This window comes from Capricornis sumatraensis, chromosome 16 (genome assembly GCF_032405125.1).
Source record: "Capricornis sumatraensis isolate serow.1 chromosome 16, serow.2, whole genome shotgun sequence".
Lineage (NCBI taxonomy): Eukaryota > Metazoa > Chordata > Mammalia > Artiodactyla > Bovidae > Capricornis > Capricornis sumatraensis.
In genome coordinates this window covers 25,698,044-25,721,236 of record NC_091084.1, presented here as the reverse complement: position 1 = coordinate 25,721,236, position 23,193 = coordinate 25,698,044, and the positions used below count along the sequence as shown (strand labels likewise).

Here is a 23,193-nt window from a genome sequence, read left to right as displayed (position 1 = left end):
CCCAGCATCAGGGTCTTTTCCAATGAGTCAACTTTTTGCATCAGGTGGCCAAAGTATTGGAGTTTCAGCTTTAGCATCAGTCCTTCCAAAGAAATCCCAGGGCTGATCTCCTTTAGGATGGACTGGTTGGATCTCCTTGCAGTCCAAGGGACTCTCAAGAGTCTTCTCCAACACCACAGTTCAAAAGCATCAATTCTTTGGCACTCAGCCTTCTTCACAGTCCAACTCTGACATCTATACATGACCTCAGGAAAAACCATAGCCTTGAGGGTAGCATGTGATATTTGTCTTTCTCTTTCTGACTTGCTTCACTAGTATGACAATCTCTACGTCCATCCTTGTTGCTGCAAATGGCGTTATTTCAATCTTTTTTTATGGCTGAGTAATATGTGATTGTACATATATAACACACCTTCGTTACCCATTCCTCTGTTGATGAACATTTAGGTTGCTTCCGTGTCTTGATTACTGTGAGTACTGCTGCTATGAGCAGAGGGTGCGCGTGTCGTTTTGCATTCGAGTTTTCTGGATACATGGATATATACACAGGGCCCACACTCTTTTTTCACTGGTTAACCTTCAGATGTGTGACGGCAGCCACTTGAAGTCTCCTGTGCTGAGCCCCACAGCCTCTCACTTGCTCCCAGATGTTCTTCCTCGAGTGAAACACACCTGCCCCCTCTGCTGCTTTTCAGATGTGGCTTCCATCCCTCCCCTCCCAGTGGTTCTGCCCTGGGCATGCTCTGTTGGCCTGTGCCTCTTCTTGGTTATAGTTTGTCACCCTGTAGTATGAAAGCTGTAACCCAAGCGTGGTCTGCTCAGGGCTGGGTAGAGTTGGCTTTCGTGTTCCTCACTGTGGAAATCTTACGGCTGGGTTCAAATTCTGGCTCTGCTTCTGGCTGTGTGACTTTGGGTAAGTTATGAAACCTCTCTGTGCCTCAGTTTCTCCATCTGTAAAATGGGGTTAATAATAATATCTACTTCATAGAACTATTACAAAGACTAACAAAGTAAATACTTATCAAATTAGAACCGTGGCTAACACAGTGATGTGTGAAGTAAAAAGAAACACAGTGATCAATATCACAAGTATTTTTGAATGTCTATACTGCATCAACTCTCACACTGAATTTATAGCCAATTAAAAACCCATCATCTTTCTTTCTCTTTGTTCTGCTGCTAAACCCTATCAGCATGCGCTTCAGCAGCTGGATTTTGGAGGGTGCAGGAGTTTACAGCTCCTCCTCGGACATGACATCATCTCAGTGGCTCGTGGCCTCGAAAGGCTGGTTCGCTGGGATGCTGGCTCTGCCCTCCAGCGTGTGCGGTGGAGCGTGCTGAGCCATGGGGCCGTGTCTTGCAAACTCCAGACACTCAACTGTGTCTGCGATCCTTTCTGTCTGCCCGTGCGGTACCGCTGAGTCTCCTGCAGGAGTCTCTCCCCACCCTTAGCTGGATGGACTGGGAGCTGGGGCCAGTCGCCCACAGCGGGGAAGCTGAAGCAAGGTGGTCCCCATCCACCTGCCTCGCAGCCTTTCTCTGCCTGCGGGCTCTGGACCACCTACAGGGGTATCCCGCCGCCCAGACCCGCAGCCTGAGGATCTGGGATCCAGGAGAGTGTGGTTTATACAGTGTCTCAGGAGACCCAGAGGCCTGGCCTAGGGGATGACAGAGGAGCGTGACCAAGCGTGGCTGTGGGCAAGAACCGAAACGGACCTCCCGGCCTGGGCGATGTGGAGAGGAGGCGGTTGCCCATGGGAGACCCTCTCCTTGTCTCCAAGGACCCACTTTCTTCCTTCTTCCAGTATTAGGCCACGAGTGTGGCCGGACTTGTGGGCTGGATCCTTGGGCTCCAAAGTGTGGCTCGCTGAGAAAGCTGTACCCCCTCTCAGCCAGAGAGCTCCTCAAAGCTCTGTCCCTGATGCTCACTGGCAGGTTTCCAGTGGGCTGTTGACAGCCATCGTGACAGAACGCACTGCAAACGGAGAGACTCTGTGGGTTCTCTTGCCTGGGCAGGGGTTGGCAGTCAGACGCCTGGGCCCACCTGCTCAGGAAGAGGCCCCTGCGGGGCTGTCCGCAGACCAGCCCACCGACACTTGGACCTCGGGATCAGAAGCCCTGCACAGACCTCACCAGCCGCTTCTCCTGCCCCCTGTTCGCTCCTCCCGGCCTCCCAGCCCAGAGGTTTTCCCTGAGAGGAAGCTCCACAGAAGGAAGAGCCCTGGGCTAGCTTGTCAGTCCTGCCCATCAGACAATCACGGCTCTGGGTAATAGGACGAGGTTGACTAGGCTGCAGTGTTCTTGCCTTTCGTGTTCCCCTAAGCCGAGTCTTCCCAGCCTGCCTCCATCCTGGAGGGGCTGCTCACTGCCTGGATTTGGTCACCAAACCTGGAGGAAGGTGATCCGGGGCTGGGGAAGGCGCAGCACACTCCCTCCAGTCACACGGGAGCCTGTGACCGGACCCCTCCCTGGTCCCCAGGGTGAACTTCCTCCAGGACTCTGGGCAGGGGACACTGCTGTGTGGCTCAAGATTAAAGGCATCATCCCTGGCCAAGTAGAGACCCTGTTTGTACACACACACACACACGCGCGCGCACACACACACACACACACACACATGCACACACAGGAACACACATGAATGGGCAAATAACCATGATTGGTGTACATGTATACATATATATGTATTCACTTCATTCATGAGCTTGTCCATTCACTCCATGATTCACGTAACTGACAAACACCAAGATTCTACTTTCTGACAGATGCTTTACGATGTGCTGGGATGAAGGAATGAAATAAGACAGACACAGAATCTGCCCTGGAGGAACTGAGACTCAGAGGGAAAGGGAATCATTCAACGAGAAAGTAAAGAAAGTGTGGGGTCTTAGCATATAACTGGAGGGAACGTTAAAAATATTTTACAAACTGTATTCCGTGGATACTGACCACACCTCCAAAACGGAGCCCTGCAGACCCTCTTCTGGATCAGGTGTGACCCCCTGGGTTGTGAGATCTTGCGGGGGCAGGTGGATCAGAAGGATCCCTTGTGAGGGACTGGGGGACAGCAATGGCTTATAACAGTGAAGAAGCATTTCAACATTTTAACAATCTGATACAACAGTACCTGTGAGTGCCAGCTGCACACTGGCCTGCAGAGACCATCTAACAGGGAACTATGCAACCTGGATCATCTTTTAGGAAAGGCTTACCTGATCAGGAGATATTTAAGCCAAGACCTGAGGATGGAGTAAGAGTCAAAGATTAGTGTGCACAGGGGATGCCAGAGAGTGTTTCAGAGAAAGCAAGAAGTGAGAAAGCCCCTGGCATGATTAAGGAAATACATTTATTTCCCCACTAATTCCGGCACATGGAGTAGAAAGGGAAACTCACATGATGGGCTTGGAGAGGTAATTAAAGGTCACGTCAGCAACTCTGAGAGGGCTGAGAGGTGGAACTTTAGTTTAATGGAGATGACATTTCTACCCAGGTGGTGCTAGCAATAAAGAGCCTACCTGCCAATGCAGGAGACATAAGAGATGCTGGTTCAGTCCCTGGGTTGGGAAGATCCCCTGGAGAAAGACAGGGCAACCACTCCAGTATTCTTGCCTGGAAAATTCCACGGACAGAGGAACCTGGTGGGTGTGCTACAGTCTGTGGGGTCACAAAGAGTCAGACACGACTGAAGCAACATAGCATACACACATTTCTACCACCCCATGGCATGGCAGATTGAAGGAGGAATTAAGTTCAACGTTAGAAAAAACTTTTCATTTCATATTAGCCCACCACACCCACACAAGCTTGCTAGCTGAGGAGGGCTCCAGGTGCATGGAACACAGGTTCCTTCTTGTTCTTGCTGTGCTGTGCTCAGTCGAGTCCGACTCTTTTGCAATCCAACGGACTGTAGCCCTCCAGCCTCCTCTGCCCATGGGATTTCCCAGGCAAGAATACTGGAGTGGGTTGCTATTGCCTTCTCCAGGGATTGAACCTACATCTCTTGCATTGGCTGGTGGGTTCTTTACCACTGTGCAGCCAGGGAGGCCCCCTTCTTGTTCTTCGCTCTCTGCTTAATGCCAGTTCCTCGGAAAGGTCTTCACCTATTCCTGCATGTCAAACAGCTATTTCTCCTCTGTGACTCACTAGCCTCCTTTCCTTACTGCGTATTTCTTACCTCACTTATTGTGGACTCATGATGTATATTTAGAGTGTCAGCTCCATGACAGTGAGGTCATTGCTTCCCCAGCATCTAGAACAGGCATGGCCGTGGCTGGTGCTCAGTGATATTTGTTAAATGGATCTTGAATGGATGGAGAAAGAATCCATAAATGGAGGAGCGAAAGGCCAGTGCCCAGCAATGGAGATTGCTTTTAGGAAGGGGAGAAGCTGCTTCCTTATACAGGAGCCAAGAGGCAGGGACAGTATGTGTGTGTGTGTGTGTGTGTGTGTGTGGGTTGTGGGTTTTATGTGCGAGGTTGAGGATGTTCCTTTCTGCCACCTGTTTTTTTTCTTTTAGAAGAAGGAAGCAAGGCCATAAGCTGAAATGGAAGGAATGGCTTGACAGAGGAGTTGGTTTGGGGAAAGTGAAGATGTTTTGTTGGCAATGAATGAGTTGTTGAGAAATGTCATTTGGATTGTTGGGCACTGCTATCTTTAGAGCCTAAGTGAGAGGGACTTGATCTACTGATACGAATGTGACCGGTTACCTGTTTTTTCTCCAGTGGCACCCAGCTGTCCAGGTGTGAGCAAAGAGATGCGGCCAGATGATTTTCCAGGGCTGGAGTTTTATAAGAGGGACACAGAGTGAGAACACTGAGGTAAGGACTGTTGGATTTCAGGGAATGAGTGGTTAGCGTGCTGGACTGGGGAATGGAAGCCGGATATGCAGGGAGAAGAAGGGAGAATGTAGCAAGTGGGGAAAAATCTGGGAGTCAGTGAGTAGCAGCCTCAGCAAGCACGAAGCACTGATTTATTGGCAGTAGCCTGGAAACTTCTGTGGACAGAGGAGCCTGGCAGGCTGCAGTCCATGGGATCACAGAGAGTCAGACACATCTGAGCAACTGAAGAGACACACACATGCAGAAACAGCTGAGTGAGAGTTGGATGGGCCAGCAGCAATGGAGAGCATTGCTGTAATGTAAATTTGAACTTCTGATTCAGGCTGGATGACTGAGATGATGATCGGGTCTGTGGTTTGGTCAAGGGATGAGGTGGTTCAAGGTCACTGCTGACAGGGCAGTGAAGCTGTGTGTTGGAGGGGTGGTCCGCACAAAGCACTGAAGTCATCTAGGGTGATGGGGGAACTCTGGGGGAGAGGAAGACCACGGACAGAAGCCAAGGTCTTGACCGATGAGGGGCAGGGTCAGGCGTCTGCGCTTGGCAGTGACAGCCTGGAATCAGGTGGCCTTCCGTCTCATCAGTGTCAGCTGGCTCCTCCCCTCACCTCTGTGTAAATGCTGTTGCTGTAAGAGCCAGATAGAGAGCTCCTCGGTTTCTTCCTTGCCACACAGCTGCCTGGGGATTTTCTTTTCTGGGTTCCATGCTTGGTTCTCTCCTCTTCTTAGCCTACATTCGTCCCCTGGTTGACCTCAGCAAGTGCCAGGGATTTAATCACAAGCTCTGTGCTGACAGCTTTCACATGTGTCTCCGGACTCTGGAACTTCAGTCTGTTTAAATCTTCACTAGGATGCTCACATGGATCTCAGACTTGGGGTGTCCAGAAACAGAGTCTGCGTTCCTAAACTCTGCTTCTCCATGACTCCTTTTAGAGAGTAAATGGCAATTCCATTTTTCCAGTTGCATGTGTGAAAGTAACTCAGTCGTGTCCGACTCTTTGCAACTGACCCAGGGATAGGACCCAGGAATGATAGGGCTTCCCTGGTAGCTCAGACAGTAAAGAATCCACCTGCAATGCAGGAGACCTGGGTTCAATCCCTGGATTGGAAAGATGCCCTGAAGAAGGGAATGGCCACCACTCCAGTATTCTGGCCTGGAGAATTCCTTAGACAGACAAGCCTAGTGAGCTATAGTCCATGGGGTCGCAAAGAGTTGAACATGACTGAACGACTTTCACACACATTTTTCAGTTGATTTGGCTCCAAATCCAGAAGTCATCCCTGACGCCACTCTCAGATCCATATCCATCACCCATTTCTGTCGTTTTTACCTCCAGCAGAGCCAGAATCATTTGCCCATCATTTCCATTTGGAAATGGAACCAGCTTTTTCCACACACACCATCTTGTTTCATCTACATTGTTGCCTCCTGATTGGTAGCCTTGTTTTTTCTCTTGCCCTCCTGCGGTCTATTCTCTACCCAGCAGCCAGAGTGACAGTTTTAAACCTGAAGTCATGTCAGGCTTCTGTTCAAAATTTTTTTCTCAGCCTTCCATCTTGGTTGAAGAAGGAGCCAAATTCTAACCATAGTCAACAGACCCTCTGTGAGCTAGCTCTGGATACCTCTGACTTATTTCCTACTCTTCAGCCACTGGTACACACCATCCCTTGCTCTTTGCTCTGGCTGAATTGGCCTCTTTGCTCTTTATCAAACACACTAACTAAGCCTTCACCTCAGGACTTTTGCACTTGCTGCCTGAGATATCTCTGTTCAGACATTTGCGTAGCTCAGTAGCTCACTTCTTTCAGGGCTGCTGCTCAGGAGTATCTTTTCAGAGAGGACTACTCTGACTTCCCTCTCACTTGGACTTATTATTGTCCATAGGACTTGGCGCTCCCTGAGTTAGCCACGATAGGCTAAATAACGCTATGGTTGCAGATAGGCTAAATAACGCTATGGTAGCAGGTAGGCTAAATAACGCTATGGTAGCAGGTAGGCTAAATAACGCTATGGTAGCAGATAGGCTAAATAACGCTATGGTAGCAGGTCCTGAGGTGAAGTGGCTTGTGACATAAAGGAGCATCCAGTGGTAGGCTGGAGCCCACTTGTCCTGGAGCAAGAGAGCCAGTTAAATTTTCAGGAAATTTGTGAGTCATAGTTAAGCAGCATCATTATTAAAAGTTAAATCACATAAACTTACAATTAACATACTTAAGATGAGGCAATACATATTCAAAACACATCAGTTCTCCATTGTTTCAGTATTATCATTAGTGTATACAAAGTCTATTGTACACTCCATATCATTATGACCTCTGTGCTTGAGGTTATCTACGCTTCTTTTATTTGCATGTTGGGAATACTATATAATATGTGCTACTGTATGAGGGTGCATGCTAAGTCACTTTGGTCGTGTCCAACTCTTCGCGACCCCATAGACTAGCCCACCAGGCTCCTCGTCCATGGTATTCTCCAGGCAAGAATGCTGGAGTTGGTTGCCTTGCCCTTCTCCCGACTCAGGGATCGAACCTGCATCTGTTAAGTCTCCTGCATTGGCAGGCAGATTCTTTACCACTAGCGCCACCTGGGAAGCCCCAAGCTACTGTGTATCTCTACCTAATTCCTCATCCAGTGATGACATGTTGTAATCGGTCATATTGGACGTATTTTTATATCCCTGAAATCAACAAATGCTACAAATCAAGGTTTGATTGCTTTTGTGTCTCTCTGTGTGTGTGCCTTTCTAGACTTAAAGGAGTGATGGGAAAAATATTTATGATGCAGATTAAACTTTAAAGTATCATGTCTGCAGCCATTACACTCTGAATAGCAAAAATTGAAGCAGTATTCAAAAACTTACACCTGATTTGGCAAAGAGGTTGCTCACTGTTGATGAACGAGTGAAGTTCTGACTCATAGATCTTCATTGTGTCACTTTCAACTTACTTGTTAACATAAATGAACACATCAGCCAACATTTATGTTGGAACTATGCTCATCCATCAGTTGCAACCACAGGTTGATTATGGATACAAGACTTCAGCAAAAATAAAGCATCTGTATCGATTGGATACATGGATTTCAGTACAGAGTACTGTGCGCATGACTATTGTAACTTGATTATGTCAGCAAAGTTTATAATAAACATACACCCCCCCATACATATATCCCCCCTCCCCTCCTTCTTTGGAGAGCTGGTTGTTAAACATTTACTGGGTTGATTGCTCATGCATGTTACAGGTCCATCATGGGCCTATTCACACTCCTCACTCTGGGCCCAGATGATGGCACTTGCACCACGTGCAGAGTTGGTGGGGCAGGGGCAGGGGCCACAGAAAGACCCACTGGCTTTCAAAGTCTCCGTGTAGAAGTGACATGCATGTCCCTGTTCATACTCCAGTATCCAGAGAGAGCCATGTGGCCACGCCTACTGAAAGTGAACAGAGACGCACAATCCTACTGTGTGCTGGGAAAGAGGGGAACTGGGACGCTGGTGCACAGCCCTAATGACCCCATGGCCATTAGTGCTTGGGCATGTATTGTCTGCCCCAGTCCCCCCACAATGAACGAACGTTGCACTGGACAGTGTTTTGTCTCCTGGAGCATCTTGAGACACTCGAAAAGTACTTAGTGAAGCTGAGAGAGACTGGCCTGAAGGAGGAAGGTTCTGGAAACAAGCCCTCATGGATAATGGAGAGTCATCCAAATCTTGAAAAGCAATGTGCTCCTTGCACCCCTCGCCATACTATATGCAGCTGGAAATTTGTGGCACAGGATGCCCCACAGATTCATGTGGCTCTGCGTCATTTAAGCAGGTCCTATGGCCAGAGAAGGAACAAACCCTGGGAGTGACTTCAGACTGACCCAGGCTGGGACCAGGGTGAGGCCGATAGACATGAAGGGCAGTCTCATTCAGACTGGTGCAGGTAGAGGGCCAGCCCTCAGAAGAAGTTATGTTTTGCCCCCTGGGTTCTTTGCCGGTCTCACCTCCACCTGGCTGTCGGGCCAGCTCTTCTCTAGGAACTCCTGATTCCATAGTTAAACAATCCCAACCCTATTGGCTGCTTCTTCCCAACACAGATGCATGGTAGTGTATGCAAGAGAATTCTGAGCTGAGGGAAAGTTTTCTTCACTCTCTGACTCAGAGGCTTCAGTAAATCCTGGGGGCTGAATTAAGGCTCCAAGTGCTGAGAGGGATGACAAAAGCAACAAGGAGGGGCATTATATATCCTAGAAGTCTCGGGTGTCTAACATGGGTTGGCGCCCTGGAGCTCAGGTGTGCGCTGTGACTCCAGCTGTGTTCGCTGTTACCACACAGCAGGGAGGCAAGCGCGCCACTTCCATTTATTGGGTATCTACTATGTGCCAAGGCTTTCCTATAGAGTGCTTCATTGCCAGTACCCAAGTCTACTATTCTTGGCATTTCCTGTTTGTCAAAAAAGGAAACTGAGTCTCGGGGAGATTAAGTAACTCTTCCAATGTCAAAAGGAAAGTGGCAGAACCAGGACTTGAATGAAACCTTTCTGACTCTGATATTTGGTCCTTCTCAATGAGAACTCCTCTATGAACCTGTGAGAAAAGACTAGAAACCCCATCATTCAGGCAACACAAACTCAGGACCCTGGGTTTTACTGGTGTTAAAAAAAAATTACCAGCGTCATTTCCACATTTGATTCACACGACAAACGTCCGTTGACTTGAAAGAAATTCCAGTTGGGCCATAAGAGCTTTTTTTTTTTCTTTCAATTTTTATTGAACACAAGTATTCTGACAGAATGCAAAGTCAAAATTCTCAGTTAGTACTCAGTATTTACACCGGTGAGAATGAAACAAAGGTGGTATCGATGTTTCACTTGGTAAAAAGTCTGTAACAAGAGAGAAGGCCCCCGAAGTCGGGAATGCTGGGTAGAGATGTTAATGGAGATCTGATAACCACCATCCGGACAGACAGCCTACAGTGAAAGCCTGGGAGTCGGAAGGCTCCATAGGAAAGTGTGAAAACCACGTTCCACTTCACAGCTGCACTATATACACTACGGCCCTTCAGGGTTCGGAGGCCCCACGCGTGGCACCCGAGTGCCCCTCTGGCAGAACCTGGCCATGCCGGTCTTTATGTGACTACATATGTATGGCACATACACATATAGACACACAGACAGTGGAAGCTGGTAGGGTGATCCCTCCTTCAAAAAATTAAAAAAGGAAAACTATAAGCTTTTATCTCTTAACATAAAAGATACAACGTCTTGAAAATAAAGCGACTCCCTCTATGACTTTAGAGAAAGCATTGCTCTGTTTTTTTTTTTTCCAAAGAAAGGAAGGCTCACGCATGCAGAGACAGATCTACGTGTGACGGGAGAGAGCAGAACAAAAGGATGGCGGAGTTTGGGGTTCCAGCAGAGCCGGGGTCTGGGGAGGGGGCGGGGAGTCAGCTGCCCTGGGCCAGGTTATCTGAGGGTCGACCATACCTCTTTCTCTTCCTAACCATCAGAACCAAAATCAGTTTACATGACCACAACCCCGTGAAGTGAGATGCACAGTCTCAGTGAGGTATAGTGTGGGCTTGGCTGAGGTGGTCGAAGCCATTCCCATCCCAAGATGAGGAATCGATTCCACTGACAACCTGGGGAAGCAGAGGAGCCCACCGCTCCCCGCTGGGTCCTCCCCTCTGTCTCAGCGTCCAGGAGCTCCCATCTGCTGCGTGCTCTAACCACTGTCATCACCTGGCTTGGTCCTGGGGGCCTGTGCGTGCGAAGCACAGATTTGTGCAAGCCCCAAGGTCAAAGGGCCAGACCTGTGTAGACCCGGATCCTCCATTTCCATCCCCAGGAGCTGAGAAAATGCAAAATAACCCCACACTGAGCAAATGACAAGACCATTATTTTTCACAGTTTGAAATAAACTAGCATAAGCGCCACTGACCAGACTGCAGAAGTGTCAGCACACGGGGGAGTGTGGCCCACAGAACGGACGCAGAGGGAGTCCTGCCACCCTAACCTCTGGCTGCTTTCTCTGTACCTTGGGAAAGGTGCCCGCAGAGCGCTCATTTCTGTTGACTTAGCATCATCGTCATCATCATCATCGTTTCTATTTCATTCTTTGTTTAAAGGCTTCAATTCCTTTTAAGAGTTATTTTTTGTTTCCTGAATGTTTTTTTTTTTTTCTGAACTATCTGCTATACCTTCCGAAACCAAACTATGTTGAAGTTTTATTTCAATACTATGACAAAAACACGTTTCACACTAAAATATTCACGCATCCACAGTGCACAAGCTTGCAGTTCTAAAGTAGAATGAGGGAAAAAAAAAGCAAAATTTCTATACAAAGGGCTGGCTTTTCCCTTCTCCCCCCTCCCATCCCCCTTAAAGTTTCTGTATTTTTTTCCCCCCACTTGGTTTCCAATCCAGGAAAAGTTGTCTTATGACTCCAGACAGCAGGTTGGTGTTTTTTTTTTTTCCTTTTGTTTCTACAAATGCTGCCTAAGTGAACAGAAGGCTGATGTTATTTTACTTCAACAGATTTCCAAAAAAAGACACTAATTCCCTGAAGCACACATGCTCTTCCGCTCAAATCTAGATTCTGGGCTCAAAAGGAAATTGTATGTATATATTTTATTTGGCTTGCTACAAAAAAAGGGGATGTTTGGGGTAAAAATGTGTGTTCACCAAGACCAGCCCCAACTATACAATCTTCTCTGCTTCATTCAACAAAGCCTAAGAGTCCTTCAAAAGGAAGGGTGGGGACGCCTGGGGAGCAGATCCTTTTCACAGATACAGGCAGGTGGTCGCTAATCAGAAGTGGTCTAACCCCCAAGGAAACAAGCAAACAACAAACAAACGGAACCGAAAACCCGAAAGCAAAACCATTCCAGAACGAGATGGATCTTCACCTGAGTCCCACACAGGCAAAAAATTTCAAAGCAGATGGGGGGAAGAGCCACTGTAAACAATTAGATTTTGTAAAGTTGTCCTGGGAGGATCCTACACCTCTAGGCAGTATTTGTAATTAAAAAAAAAAAAAAAAAAAAAGGCAGCTATTTTACATGGACATCGAAACACAACTGAAGTCAAACATTTGTCAACTTGTAAACACTGGAAAGCAAAGTTGGCAGAAAGAAAAAAAAAAGGAGAAAGAAAAGGAAAAGAAAAGAAATCCGAATACTGCAAATTGAGATCTACCCCCAGAAGCTGCATTTGGCATTCTTCCTACAAAACAAGAGTCTATGTGGGAATTGAATTCAGCTAGGAAGGGTGATACACTTTGCATACTGAACAAATACAAAGTGAACAGAAATTATAACTTATTTATGAGGTTTCACAGAGTCCAAACTCGACTGAAAGTAGAAAAATAAACTTGGACTTTGTTCATTCGGTTAGTCTTAGCGTCTGGAAGTTATTTCTCTGAACCCGGTCTGTGCCGGTTCGGCAACACCAAAATCCTGAACCTAGATTCTTTTTTCTTCTGAGCTTCCTAGATTCTTAATTTGGGGTCCTTTTGTTTGATTTTTAAATGGTTTCAGGGAACCGAGTGTCCTAGTTTGGCTGTGGGTTTCACGTTTTTGTCTCATTTTCTTACAAGTGAGTGTGCAACAAAGGAACCCTTTCTATAAATCTACAAAAAGGAGATCCCATGTTGATCTGCTTAGTTTTTTTTTTTTTAAAGGCAAAAGACACTAGAGGAATGAAATGTGTGTGTGTGTGTGTGTGTGTGTGTGTGCGTGTGTGTGTGTGAGATATTGGAGATGCTCTGGTGAAGCTGTTGTGTCACTTTTTATTTTGATCTTTGCTGGTGTCTCGTCACCCATCACGCTTTGCTCTCATTCTCCTTTGTTTGTGTGGCATCGTTGGGGACCGTCTGGACTTCGGCTGGCGCTGGCTTCGTTTCTGTCTCCGGCTTCGCTTCTACGGGACCCTTCCTGTGGAGAATCGGGAAAACAGCACTGAGATCACCGTGTGCCGTAACCCACCCTCCAGCCAGTCCCTCAAAAGAGCACTGGACTCCAACTTCAGCTGCATCTCCGGATCACCTGGAGTCTCTGAAAATCACTGACCCTGGGCCGTGTCCCCAGAAATCCTGATCTCCTGGGGCAGAATGCGGTGACTTTTAAAAGCACCCAAGTGGCTCTAGATGTGCAGCCGAAGTGGAGAGCCGCTGAATCAGAGGAAGGCGCCCTTCTAGCCCTGATCTGATGTGGTGGGCGGGGGGGCTCCAGCTTTACCTGGAGTGTGGAAGTGTTTCAGGAGCAGCCTCTGCTCACCCTGCACGGCTGCAGCAGCAGCAGCAGCTGCCCAGCTTGATCTAAACGCTGTGTGTGTTGGGCTCCCCGGGACTGATTCCAGGGGACCCTCTGCAAATCACGCTTGCCTGTCTGCAGGCCCACCGCTCAGTGCTCTGCCTTTCCTGGTGATGCCCCTGTAGGGCTTTCCCCGTGCAGGATAAGAAGATGCTCTTTGTTACCATGGCAGTTTTCCATGGGAGTCTGGTGAGAGGCTGGAGTGGGCTGCCAGGCTCCAGGGGAGCTGAGTGCAATTGGATGGGCAGGGCCATCCTTTTATTTCCCCACAGACTCAGGGTTCCTGGTGAGGGTCCCCCCTGTGACTCTGGGTGGCAGCACCCCAGCTTATCTGGGTGCAGCCAAGGAGCCTCTATAAAAACCTCCATCTGACTCAGTCACTCTTGGCCTCAGTCAGTCCCAGGAGTGAGAAGCTGGTCTAAGGACGCACGAGAGGAGGCTAAGACTCCAGGCCCAGCTGGCGCCCCTGCATTTTGGCCTCACATTTAAGAAACCTGTACGCTGAAGGACATGGTCTTGAACTTGGGAAACCCGGCCCTCATTCAGGGCTTGGGAGCTAGAGTCTCCCCAGTCACTTGGGGCAGAAGCAGGAGCAGGTGGGTGTGTGGGCATCCGGGCTAGGGTGTCTCGGGGGGCTTCTGGATCAGATCCTACCCACCCCCTACAAGCCTCGGGATCTGCCTCTTCACTTCCTGCACCACTGTGCCATGCTGGTGGGGACTTGGCCTTGGCCCTGGATGACACCCCGCCTGTGGGCCCTAGGGTGGCCGATGAGGGCACCTTGGCCTCTTTAGCTCACTTCCTGAGCTATGCTCATCAGCAACCCAAATGCAAGGGCTCCTCCAGGGACAAGAGATGCCACTGCTAGGATGATAAGGATCAAACGTAATTAACACGGCCTAATTAGTAAGCAGGCGGCTGCCTGCCTGTGCCCCGCTCTCTGCCTTGGCCCAGCCCCTGGCTGACAGTCGCCTCCGAGAAGCCCTGCATGAGGCTGCAGACACATCTATCAGGGAGGACACAGCACAGCACAGACGCACACCACCACGGGACACCACCCGACGACAGCGGACAGAGAGAGGCCGTACTCGGTCTTGGCTGGTGCAGGCGGAAGAGAGCCGTCGGCCGTGGAAGGAGCAAGCTCAGAGGCTTGTCCACTGGCCCCAGCGGCGGGAGCAGGAGAGCCCAGGGCTGCAAAAACATCCTTGGCAAGGTCAATATCTGGGGTCTTGAAGTTCCCTTCGTCCATTTTAAAGTCCTCGCCCTGGGCAGGGTTTGTGGTGCTGACGGAGGCCGCCTCGCTCTTCGGGCTGGCGAGGGCCCTGGCGGCCTCGGGTGGGCTCTTCGAGGCGCCGGGCTGGGTGGGCTCAGGGTCCGGACCTTTGGTGCCGGGAGCCTCCTGCTTGGCCTGGGGGGCTTCCGGGGCAGGGGCCGTCGGGGCAGCTGCCAGAGGACTGGCTCCCGATGGGGAGACGGCCTTGCTGGCTGGAGGGGCCTTGGGGGCCTCGCCCGTGCTGGCCGGGGCGCTGGGGCTGAGCACGGCCCCCTGGGTGGCCAGGACGCTAGAGGACAGGTTGCTGGCGGCCGGGGCTGAGGTCGGAGGGTCGCTCAGGTCAACGAGGGGGGCGACCTTGGGGGCTGGGGCCGGGGCCGGGGAGGCGGCAGTGACGCCGGTCCCCTTGGACGGGGTGGCCTGGCCGGTGGGCACAGAGTTTGAATCAGGGGTGGCCGCGACCGGGGGGGCGATACTGGAGGTCAGGGTGGTGGTCTCACTGGTGGGGCTGTTCTGAGCAGTGGCAAAGGTTTCGGTGATAGTGTCAGAGTTAGCGGTGACGGTGGTGACAGAAGGCAGCATGTCCTCCACAGTGGCTGTGGTGTCAGCAGGCAGCCTGCGGGGAGGACAGGAAGTAGAAGAGATAGACGATGAAGCTGAGACAGACAGAGAAGCCGAGAGCAGGCGGAGGCCGAGGAGGGGGCCGAGGGCGGGCATGCGGGGACGCACAGGCAGGACACAGGCCCACAGAGAAAGGAGGACACGGGAGGCAGCACACGCTCAGGCGGGCAGAAGACACAGGAGACGACAGAGAACGTGGCGCCTGGCGGGGCCTCTCGCCTTCCTCCCTGCCGCCTGCCTGGGGCTCCCTTTCCCTGACACCTGCAGCGGGCCCTGTTCGCATCTCGACCCGGGGAGAGGCCAGCTGAGCTCAGCGTCCACCACCGCAGGCATCCGAGGTCCCTGGGGAATCAGGTCCAGCTGCCTCACAGACAGGGGCTCCACGTGGCCCCTCAGGGCTGGGGCGCTGTCCAGCCAGAGATTCTGCGCGTCCATCAAACTCCATTCCCTTCAAACCCACGGTACCCACGACAGCCTGGCATTCATGACACCCAAAGCTGGACGTGCCTTCTGACTGGTGGTCCTCAAGGCTTAAGAGACCAGGAGGGCCAGGCTTTACCAGGTCCCCAGCTTCCCTCACCCTTTTAGGAAGAAATGCAGAAAACCCTAAAATTCTTGGAAATCCTAAACAGAATCTAAGCTCTCTCACTGATGTTTGTCTCCTTGAGTCATTTCCGGGGTGTGTGTGTGTGTGTGTGTGTGTGTGTGTGTGTGTGACCTGGGCCCAGGGTCTAGGGAACCCACTGATGCACAGAGCTCTTTAAAAGGTCACCCACAGTCACCCAGATAGGACCACGAATGCCTCCTCTCTGAGGAGAGTGGGGTCAGGCATTCCTGGCCCAGGACTCCAGAATTCTGGCCGGTGATGCTGGGCCCGGAGCCGCGGGTGGTAAGCACAGAGGTGTGGGTAGGGTGCTGTGGTGGGTGTGGGGCTCTGCCAGGGAGGGGCCCACGTACTCGGGCTCCGTCAGCGGCGTGGTCTCGTTCGGCTCCGTGTGCTTCCCTCCGTCGTGATTCGGGGTCCGCTCCTCCTCTGTTCGCACCTCCACGATGGGCTCCTTGGACTCGTCTTTCCTGTGGAGAGAGCTCCGCTGGTTCCATCCCGGAGAGCTGGGGGAAGCAGGGGGCTTCCAGGGGAGCCAGCCGCACTCAGGTACCTGCGCCCAGCCCCAGGCTGGCGGGGGCGCGGTGCATCCAGAGCCAGAGCCCAGTGCTGCATCTCAGCCCCTACTCCTGCCAGCTGTGTGGCCCTGAGCACCTCACTCGCTCACCCATGCCTGTGTCCCCACCTGGCAAAACGGGGCAAGTAACAGTCTCCACTTGCCTAGGCGTTACGGACATCAACTGAGACGACGAATATAAAGTACTGAGGAAAGCACCTGGTGCAGACTACTGCTGAAGTCATCTATGTGTGTATACACGGTAAATACGTACATGCATACCTATGTGTATATGTAAGAATGAACACGTAGATCATGTACGTACATGTGTAAGTATATATAAGTATACACAAGTTTATGATGCATGTATATATTTAAGTATATATATATAAAGTACTAATGTACATGAACACCTGAGTATATACATGTATATGATATATATATAAGTATATGTATATGTAAGTTTGCACACGTACCTGTATATGTGTGAGTATATGTAAACACACACACATATATGTATATGTAAGTATTTACACGAATATGATGTATGTATAAGAATATGCACATGTAAGTAACACACATGTATACATGTGTGTCTACCTATATGGACTTCCCTGGTGGCACAATGGTAAAGAATCCCCCTGCTGATGCAAGAGACTTGGGTTCAAGATCCCCTGAAGAAGGGACCGGCGACCCACTCCAGTGATCTTGCCTGGAGAATCCCCCACAGAGGAGCCTGGTGGGCCACAGTCCATGGGGTCACAAAATAGTTGGACATGACTCAACTTCCCAAGAGACTAAACAACAACAACGTATGCATATATGATGCATGTATGTGCACATCCTATACGTACACGTGACATACGTAGTGTAAGTACAAACACATATGTGCATGAGTAAGCGTGTATACAATGCATGTAAAAGTATGTCTACGTACACGTATGTTTATACACAGTGCCTGGCATGGGTGGTGCCAACAACCTATTTCCTTGCTCTGTCCCTTCTGGGCTGGCTGCAGCTCAGCCCCACCTGGCGACAGTCTGTGAAGGCTCCTCTATTTGGCTCAAGATCTGTTTCTCCAGAGATGCTGGAGCACAGCTTCTGTCTGGATCGTCCTCCAGGAGGACAGGCATTCTCATCTGTTTTGGTCACTGTGTCCCCGAGTGCTTGGTGACGGTGCCATGCCCATAGCAGCTGCTGCTCCGTGAATATCTGGTGAGTGACAGGGCATGGATGGTGGCACAGCAAGTGGGTCTCTCCAGGGCAGCTCCCCTCCAGGCTAAGCTCTGACCACACCTCTCATTTTGACCTACATAGGGAATTTCTATGAGATTCTAGATGTGAGGTTGGGTTCAGGTGTCTGCTTTTAATATTTCTCTAATGCCTCGCTTCCCTTGGGGTTTGCAATGGGAAGGCTGAGGTGGCTCCCTGATTGGGGCCTGGGCCTGGGTGCTTAGCAGTGGGGGGTGGGTTTGCACTCACGAGAAGGCAGCTTTGCCCTCCTCCATGTCCTTGCCCTTGGCTCCGGGCCCAGCTTTGCCACACAGGTTGACGGCAATGCACATGAGCAGGCCACACTTGTTCAGGAAGTAGCAGGTGACGTCCACGGCCACCAGGAGCAGGACGAAGGTCACGACGAGGATGCCCACGATGGCGCCAGTGCTCAGGCCCGAGGTGGGGCTGCCGTTGGCTTGGGTGGGAGGGAGAGAGGGATGGGGGTGGTTAGTACCTGGAGATACAAACCCGGACCTGCCAAGCAACAGCCCTGGGGGTGGGATAGAGCCCACTGGACGGCCGCGGCACTTGGGTCCAGGGTGCCACCGACCCTGGGCCTTTTGGGGTTGAGACATCAGGGTCTCTTCCTATCTTCAAGACGGAGGAATGGCAGCCTGCTCTCACAGATCAGGGGATGGGGCACAAAGCAGCCACCAGCCAGGACAGGGGCTGCTCTCACAGATCAGGGGATGGGGCACAAGGCAGCCACCAGCCAGGACAGGGCCCCAGACCGGCGCCATGTCTCCGCCTCTGCTCTCAGCCCACACTCGGCTGGTCTCCCCAGGAGCCCTGGGAGCTGCCAGGGGCAGGGTCCCAGACAGGGGCAGAGGGTCTCAGATGGGGGAGCAGAGGGTCCCCAGGGCTCCCTTTGGGCTTGTGGGGACATCAGGGACAAGATGCCCCATGCCTTGCTGCTCTTTAGGAATTGCTCCAGAGGATCTCGACTTTGGCCCACACCTGCCTTCACTGCACTAGGAAGATGAATGAAACCCACCTGCTCTGGAGACATGGGGGTCTCCCCAGGCCCACCGAGCAAGGTAGAAGGTCTGGGAATACTCACCATCTGGGAGCCAGGCCCACTTGGATTTGACTTCTGGAAACTCAGCAGACTCACCCAGAGATACACTCCCGCAACGGCCGGCTCACTCACACAGGACACATGCCCACCACAAGACAAACGCACCCTCTCACATTCGAGCAACGCCCAGCATCCCTGCTCTGGCTGGACCCACTCGAATGACCACCTCTGTGTCTTACTCCCTGGTGTCCCCCTAGAATTCTCCAGGGCCCTGGGCTACTCGCAGTATCACGGAAGGACCCCAGGCTCAGCTCCAGAGCAAGCCCTCGTGGTTCGTGCTAGCGCTTGCGGTGAACCCCGGATTGCCTGGTGGTTCCCACCAGCTTCAGAAAGGCAGAGGCTGTGCTGAGGGCAAGCAAGGATCCATGCAGAGCTCTGTGGAAGCCAGTGTGGAACCATGACCTCAGACTGAAAAGTCTGTTTCATTTTCCTCTTCTGGGAGGGCAGGGTTCCGCCAGGACAGCAGTGTCATCCCACCACCAGACCCTGTCCTCCAGACCCACTGGGATGACCCGTCTGCGGATGGGAGGCAGGGACTGTGGCCAACACGACCTGGTTCTCCCTGAGCCTTTGCCTGGAGGGCTGCTGGCCACATCACACACCAGTTCACGGAAGGAAAAGGTAACCCAGGGTGATAGAGATGGAACACATCCTCTTTCTGCATTGGTCTGTGTTCCTGGGGGGCTCTCTGTGTGCCCCAGAGCCCTGCTCAGGCACAGTGGGGCTCCTTCAACAGCTGTCCCATTCTGATGGTCCTTATTTCTAACTTCAATTCAGGGTCTGGGCCACCGGCCAGCAGGTAAGAGACAACCACTCACAACCTAATTTCTACACCAGAGGAGCTGCCTAGGATCTTGAATATTTTGGCCTCCTTTGCTTCCCAGGCCCTCGCCAGGTTCTCCCACTGGCCCCTTTCAACCCTGCACTGAAGACATGGCCTGTTTCTCAGGAAGACCCGAGTCTGGAGACCGGCTCCACGCTCAGGGCACCCGGCTCTGGTCACTCTGTCTCTAGGCTTCGGCAGCAGGAAACTGACCACGGGTCCCTACGGTCAGCTAGAGCTGGTCTCCCCAGCACCACACCATCCACTCCACCTCTCTAAGGTGCTCACACATCCACACACAAAAGAAAAGAAACAGCGATGCAGGCCTTCTTGGCCTTCAGAATCCCAAAGCTGCTTCCCCGAACAAGAAGAAATATGGTCTTGGGTTTCCTCCCCATCCCGTGACTCAGGGCCAGAGGCCACTGTGGTCTCCTGACTTCCATACCCAATAGGTGTTAACTGTCTACTTCCTGCAGAAGGAGCCTAAGGTATTACTGCGGGGAAAGAATGTCTGTACTTTTGGACTCAAAGGCCCTAACACCATGTTCTGAGGTTGATACATAAATATAGTTTTAGGGGACTAGTCACGTCTCTAAGGAAGGAAAACAAACCACCACCAAGTGGTCTGTGTGGGAGAGACAGCCATTATCCACCCATGCCCTGGGCTCAGCAGACCCTCTGGAGGGCTGCATGGCTTGGAAGGCCAAAGCCAACATCACGAGACATTTGGGGAAGGGCCAGGAGGGCTGTAAGACTGATATAAAACAGAAGGCAGGGCAAGAGGTCTTCCCTCTCATTTGACATAAGATTCAAATTGCTTTCCCTGGTCTAAAATGTCCCACATGTGCGGTGGACTCTCCCACGCCTCTGGCCGTCGTAAGTCAGGGCACTCTCCACCCATATCTACCACATTACTCTGTTTTATTCCCTTCTTGACTTTCCAGGTGACTTAGTGGTAAGGAATCTGCCTGCAACTCAGGAGATGTGGGTTCAATCCCTGGGTCAGGAAGATTCCCCCGGGAAATGGCAACCTACTCCAGTATTCTTGCCTGGAAAATCCCATGAACAGAGGAGCCGGGTGGGCTACAGTCCATGGGGTCACAAAAAGTTTCAGACACAGCAACTAAACAACAATTTAGCAACTAAACGACAATTCCCTTCTTATTACTATTTCCATCTGCCATTTTCTTTTCATTGACATGAATAGAAATTTTTTTTTTTTTTTCCACACCGTGCAGCACGCAGAATCCTGATTCCTTGACCAAGGATTGAACCCACACCCCTTGCAGTGGACGTGCTGAGTCTTAACCACTGGACGCCCAGGGAAATCCCCATTGATGTGCCTTTTGTTTGGCTGCCCCACCCTCTTGAATATCCTAGCAGGCATATTTGTCTCTGTCTACCTCTTGTTCCCCAAGCAAGTAACACAACTCAACTTACAAAAAATATTTACAGAATATTTGCTGCACAAATGAGCAGTGTTTAGCCTTGGAGATGAGAAGTCTGCCTCCAAATACTTAAATATATGTCATGAGAGGGGAGAGGCAGTCTCAACCAGGGGTCCCAGGGGATGGAAACTAAGGGGGTGGCAGGCAAACTTCAGCTCAGATGAAAACAAAAAACTAGCAAATAAGAGCTCTTCAGACATGGTGTGCGCTGCCTCAGAAGATGAGCTCCCTGCTGCCAGAAGCATTAAGCAAAGGCTAGAAAATCCCTTGGTCAGGATGCTATAATGCTCTGGGCTGAGGTTCCTGCACTGGGCAGGGCCTGGGATGGAGGATGTTATCAAGTCCTCTTTAACTCTGAGAGCCTGTCATTGCATGTTAGATGTCCCACAGTCCCCAGCAAAGGACACAGCTCCTGCTAAGTCACTTCAGTTGTGTCCGACTCTTTGGGACCCCATGGACTGTAGCCCGCCAGGCTCCTCTGTCCAGGGGAATTCTTCAGCAATACTGGAATGGGTTGCCAAGACCTCTTCCAGGGGATCTTCCCTACCCAGGGATCAAACTTGTGTCTCTTATGTTTCCTGCATTGGCAGGTGGGTTCTTTATTACTAGAGCCACCTGGGAAGGCCCCCAGCACAGGATATGGGTCCCTAATGTCCGTCACCTCCACAGTGTGTACCAAGCGGGACTTTTTCCTGTAAGACTGAAACACTTAGTAGGTCCCATCTTTATTCACAGATTCTTGTGATTTTTATCTCTAGTTGAAAAATAAATACCTTTTAGCATAATGTTTCTCCACTTGCAGCAGAATTCCTGGGGCACTTTGTGAAGAATTCAGATTTGGGGGTTCCCCCACTCTAAGAAATCAGAATTTCTGGGGTGAGGCTCAGGCTCAGGATTTGATCAAGCATCCCAGTGATTCTTATGCAAATAAGAGTTTGAGGACCACTGTTTTCTAGGTTTTTCTCATCCTTGCATTACGGTGAGTAACAGTTGTTCCTATGACTCACTACTCAAGGATGAGCTGTGTAATCTTACCTGGTAGCCTTAACATTACTGATGTATTTGAAGGATGGAAAGAGAGCAAAGACTTATCCCCAAGGGATCACTCACTTTACCACTAAGAATCTAGACTTACAGAGGAAGTGAGGTGCCCCTCAAGCTGAAGAAAGGGTATGTGGTGCTTTTACAAAAAAAACGTAAGTAAAGGACACTTTTTTGTTGTTTTAGTCACTAAGCTGTGTCTGACTCTTTTCAACCCCATGGACTACAGCCTGCCAGGCTCCTCTGTCCATGGGATTTCCCAGACGAGAATATTGGAGTGAGTTGCCTTGCCTTACTCCAGGGGATTTTCCCAACCCAGGGATGGAACCCAAGTCTCTTAGGTTCTCCTGGATTGGCAGGTGGAATATTTACTACTGTGCAACCTGGCAAGCAAATAAAAGACAAACTGGGATGGCAATGAAAGAATATCCAAGTCAAGGCAACATTCATTACCTCTCGGTGGCCTTTACAGAATTGTTCAGTTTAGGAAACCAGAAGGACAAAGGTTATCTCCTACATATTGCTTAACATTTTACAAAAGGAAAAAGAAAACAACTTCTGAGGTCTCTGCGTGACCTTCCCCGACCTCTCTGCATACAAAGAGTGCCTCTTGGGAGCAATTTCTCCACAACCTCTGGGCTCTGAGCTGCCCTGAACCTTGAGGCTATGATCTGGGGCTGCTCAGCGTCTGTGGTTCCTGGTCTAGGGGGCGGGTATTGAACAGGGACCTGGCTTGCCCAAGATTGAGACATCCAAGTGCCTACACTCTTAAATGCCGCAAAATGAGAAGCCAGTCTCAGCCCTGGCAGATGACCCGGGGCCACAGTCACTGTGCCCCAGGACGGCAGTGCAGAAAGACGTGCCCATCTCCCTCCTCTGACTCTCAGGACCATTAAGCTGAGGTTCCAGTTCACTCCTGAACCCCTTGTCTGCTTGTTTCTTCCCAGACTCTGATGAACAGATGGCTAGGTCTTGGGGCTTTCAGGAGGCGTCCAACTAAGTGTGATGATAAACAGAGTAGGGTCTGCAAATGAGCACCTTCTCTCTGATTCGCTGTCACCAGGCCATTCTATGCAGCCTTTGATATGAAGTTGTAAAGGGAGCCGTGAAATCGGGAGAACGTGCAACAGAGTCGTGTGTCTGGTGGCCCAGAGCGTGCCTCTGACCCCAAGGTGACCTTCTCGGCTCTGCAAGGACACTTTCCCCTCCCCCATCTCCTGGGGGAAAGTCCAAGGAGGCATGACCCCACACAGCAGCTCTGACTTAGGAGAACTAAGAGAACCGAGCAGGGAAAAGCGGCTCCAGCGGCTAGACCTCCACTCAGTGGGCTGCAAGTCTGGGGTGC

General features: G+C 50.9%; 1 protein-coding gene across 2 annotated transcripts in view; it reads right to left on the bottom strand.

Moving 5' to 3' along the window:
* Window positions 1-11,479: 11,479 nt before the first annotated feature.
* The window catches only part of NCAM1 (neural cell adhesion molecule 1), a 71,545-nt gene continuing 59,831 nt past the window's right edge, over window positions 11,480-23,193 (bottom strand). The window contains exons 14-17 of one of the 2 annotated variants that reach the window (XM_068988382.1): window positions 17,666-17,873; window positions 15,981-16,097; window positions 14,218-15,018; window positions 11,480-12,751 (exon numbers count right to left, since the gene is read on the bottom strand). In XM_068988382.1, coding sequence (XP_068844483.1) covers window positions 12,640-12,751; window positions 14,218-15,018; window positions 15,981-16,097; window positions 17,666-17,873 — 1,238 coding nt within the window. In that variant the 3' untranslated portion in view covers window positions 11,480-12,639. The remainder of the gene's footprint in view (window positions 12,752-14,217; window positions 15,019-15,980; window positions 16,098-17,665; window positions 17,874-23,193) is intronic. The other variant, XM_068988383.1, reaches the window with a different exon arrangement.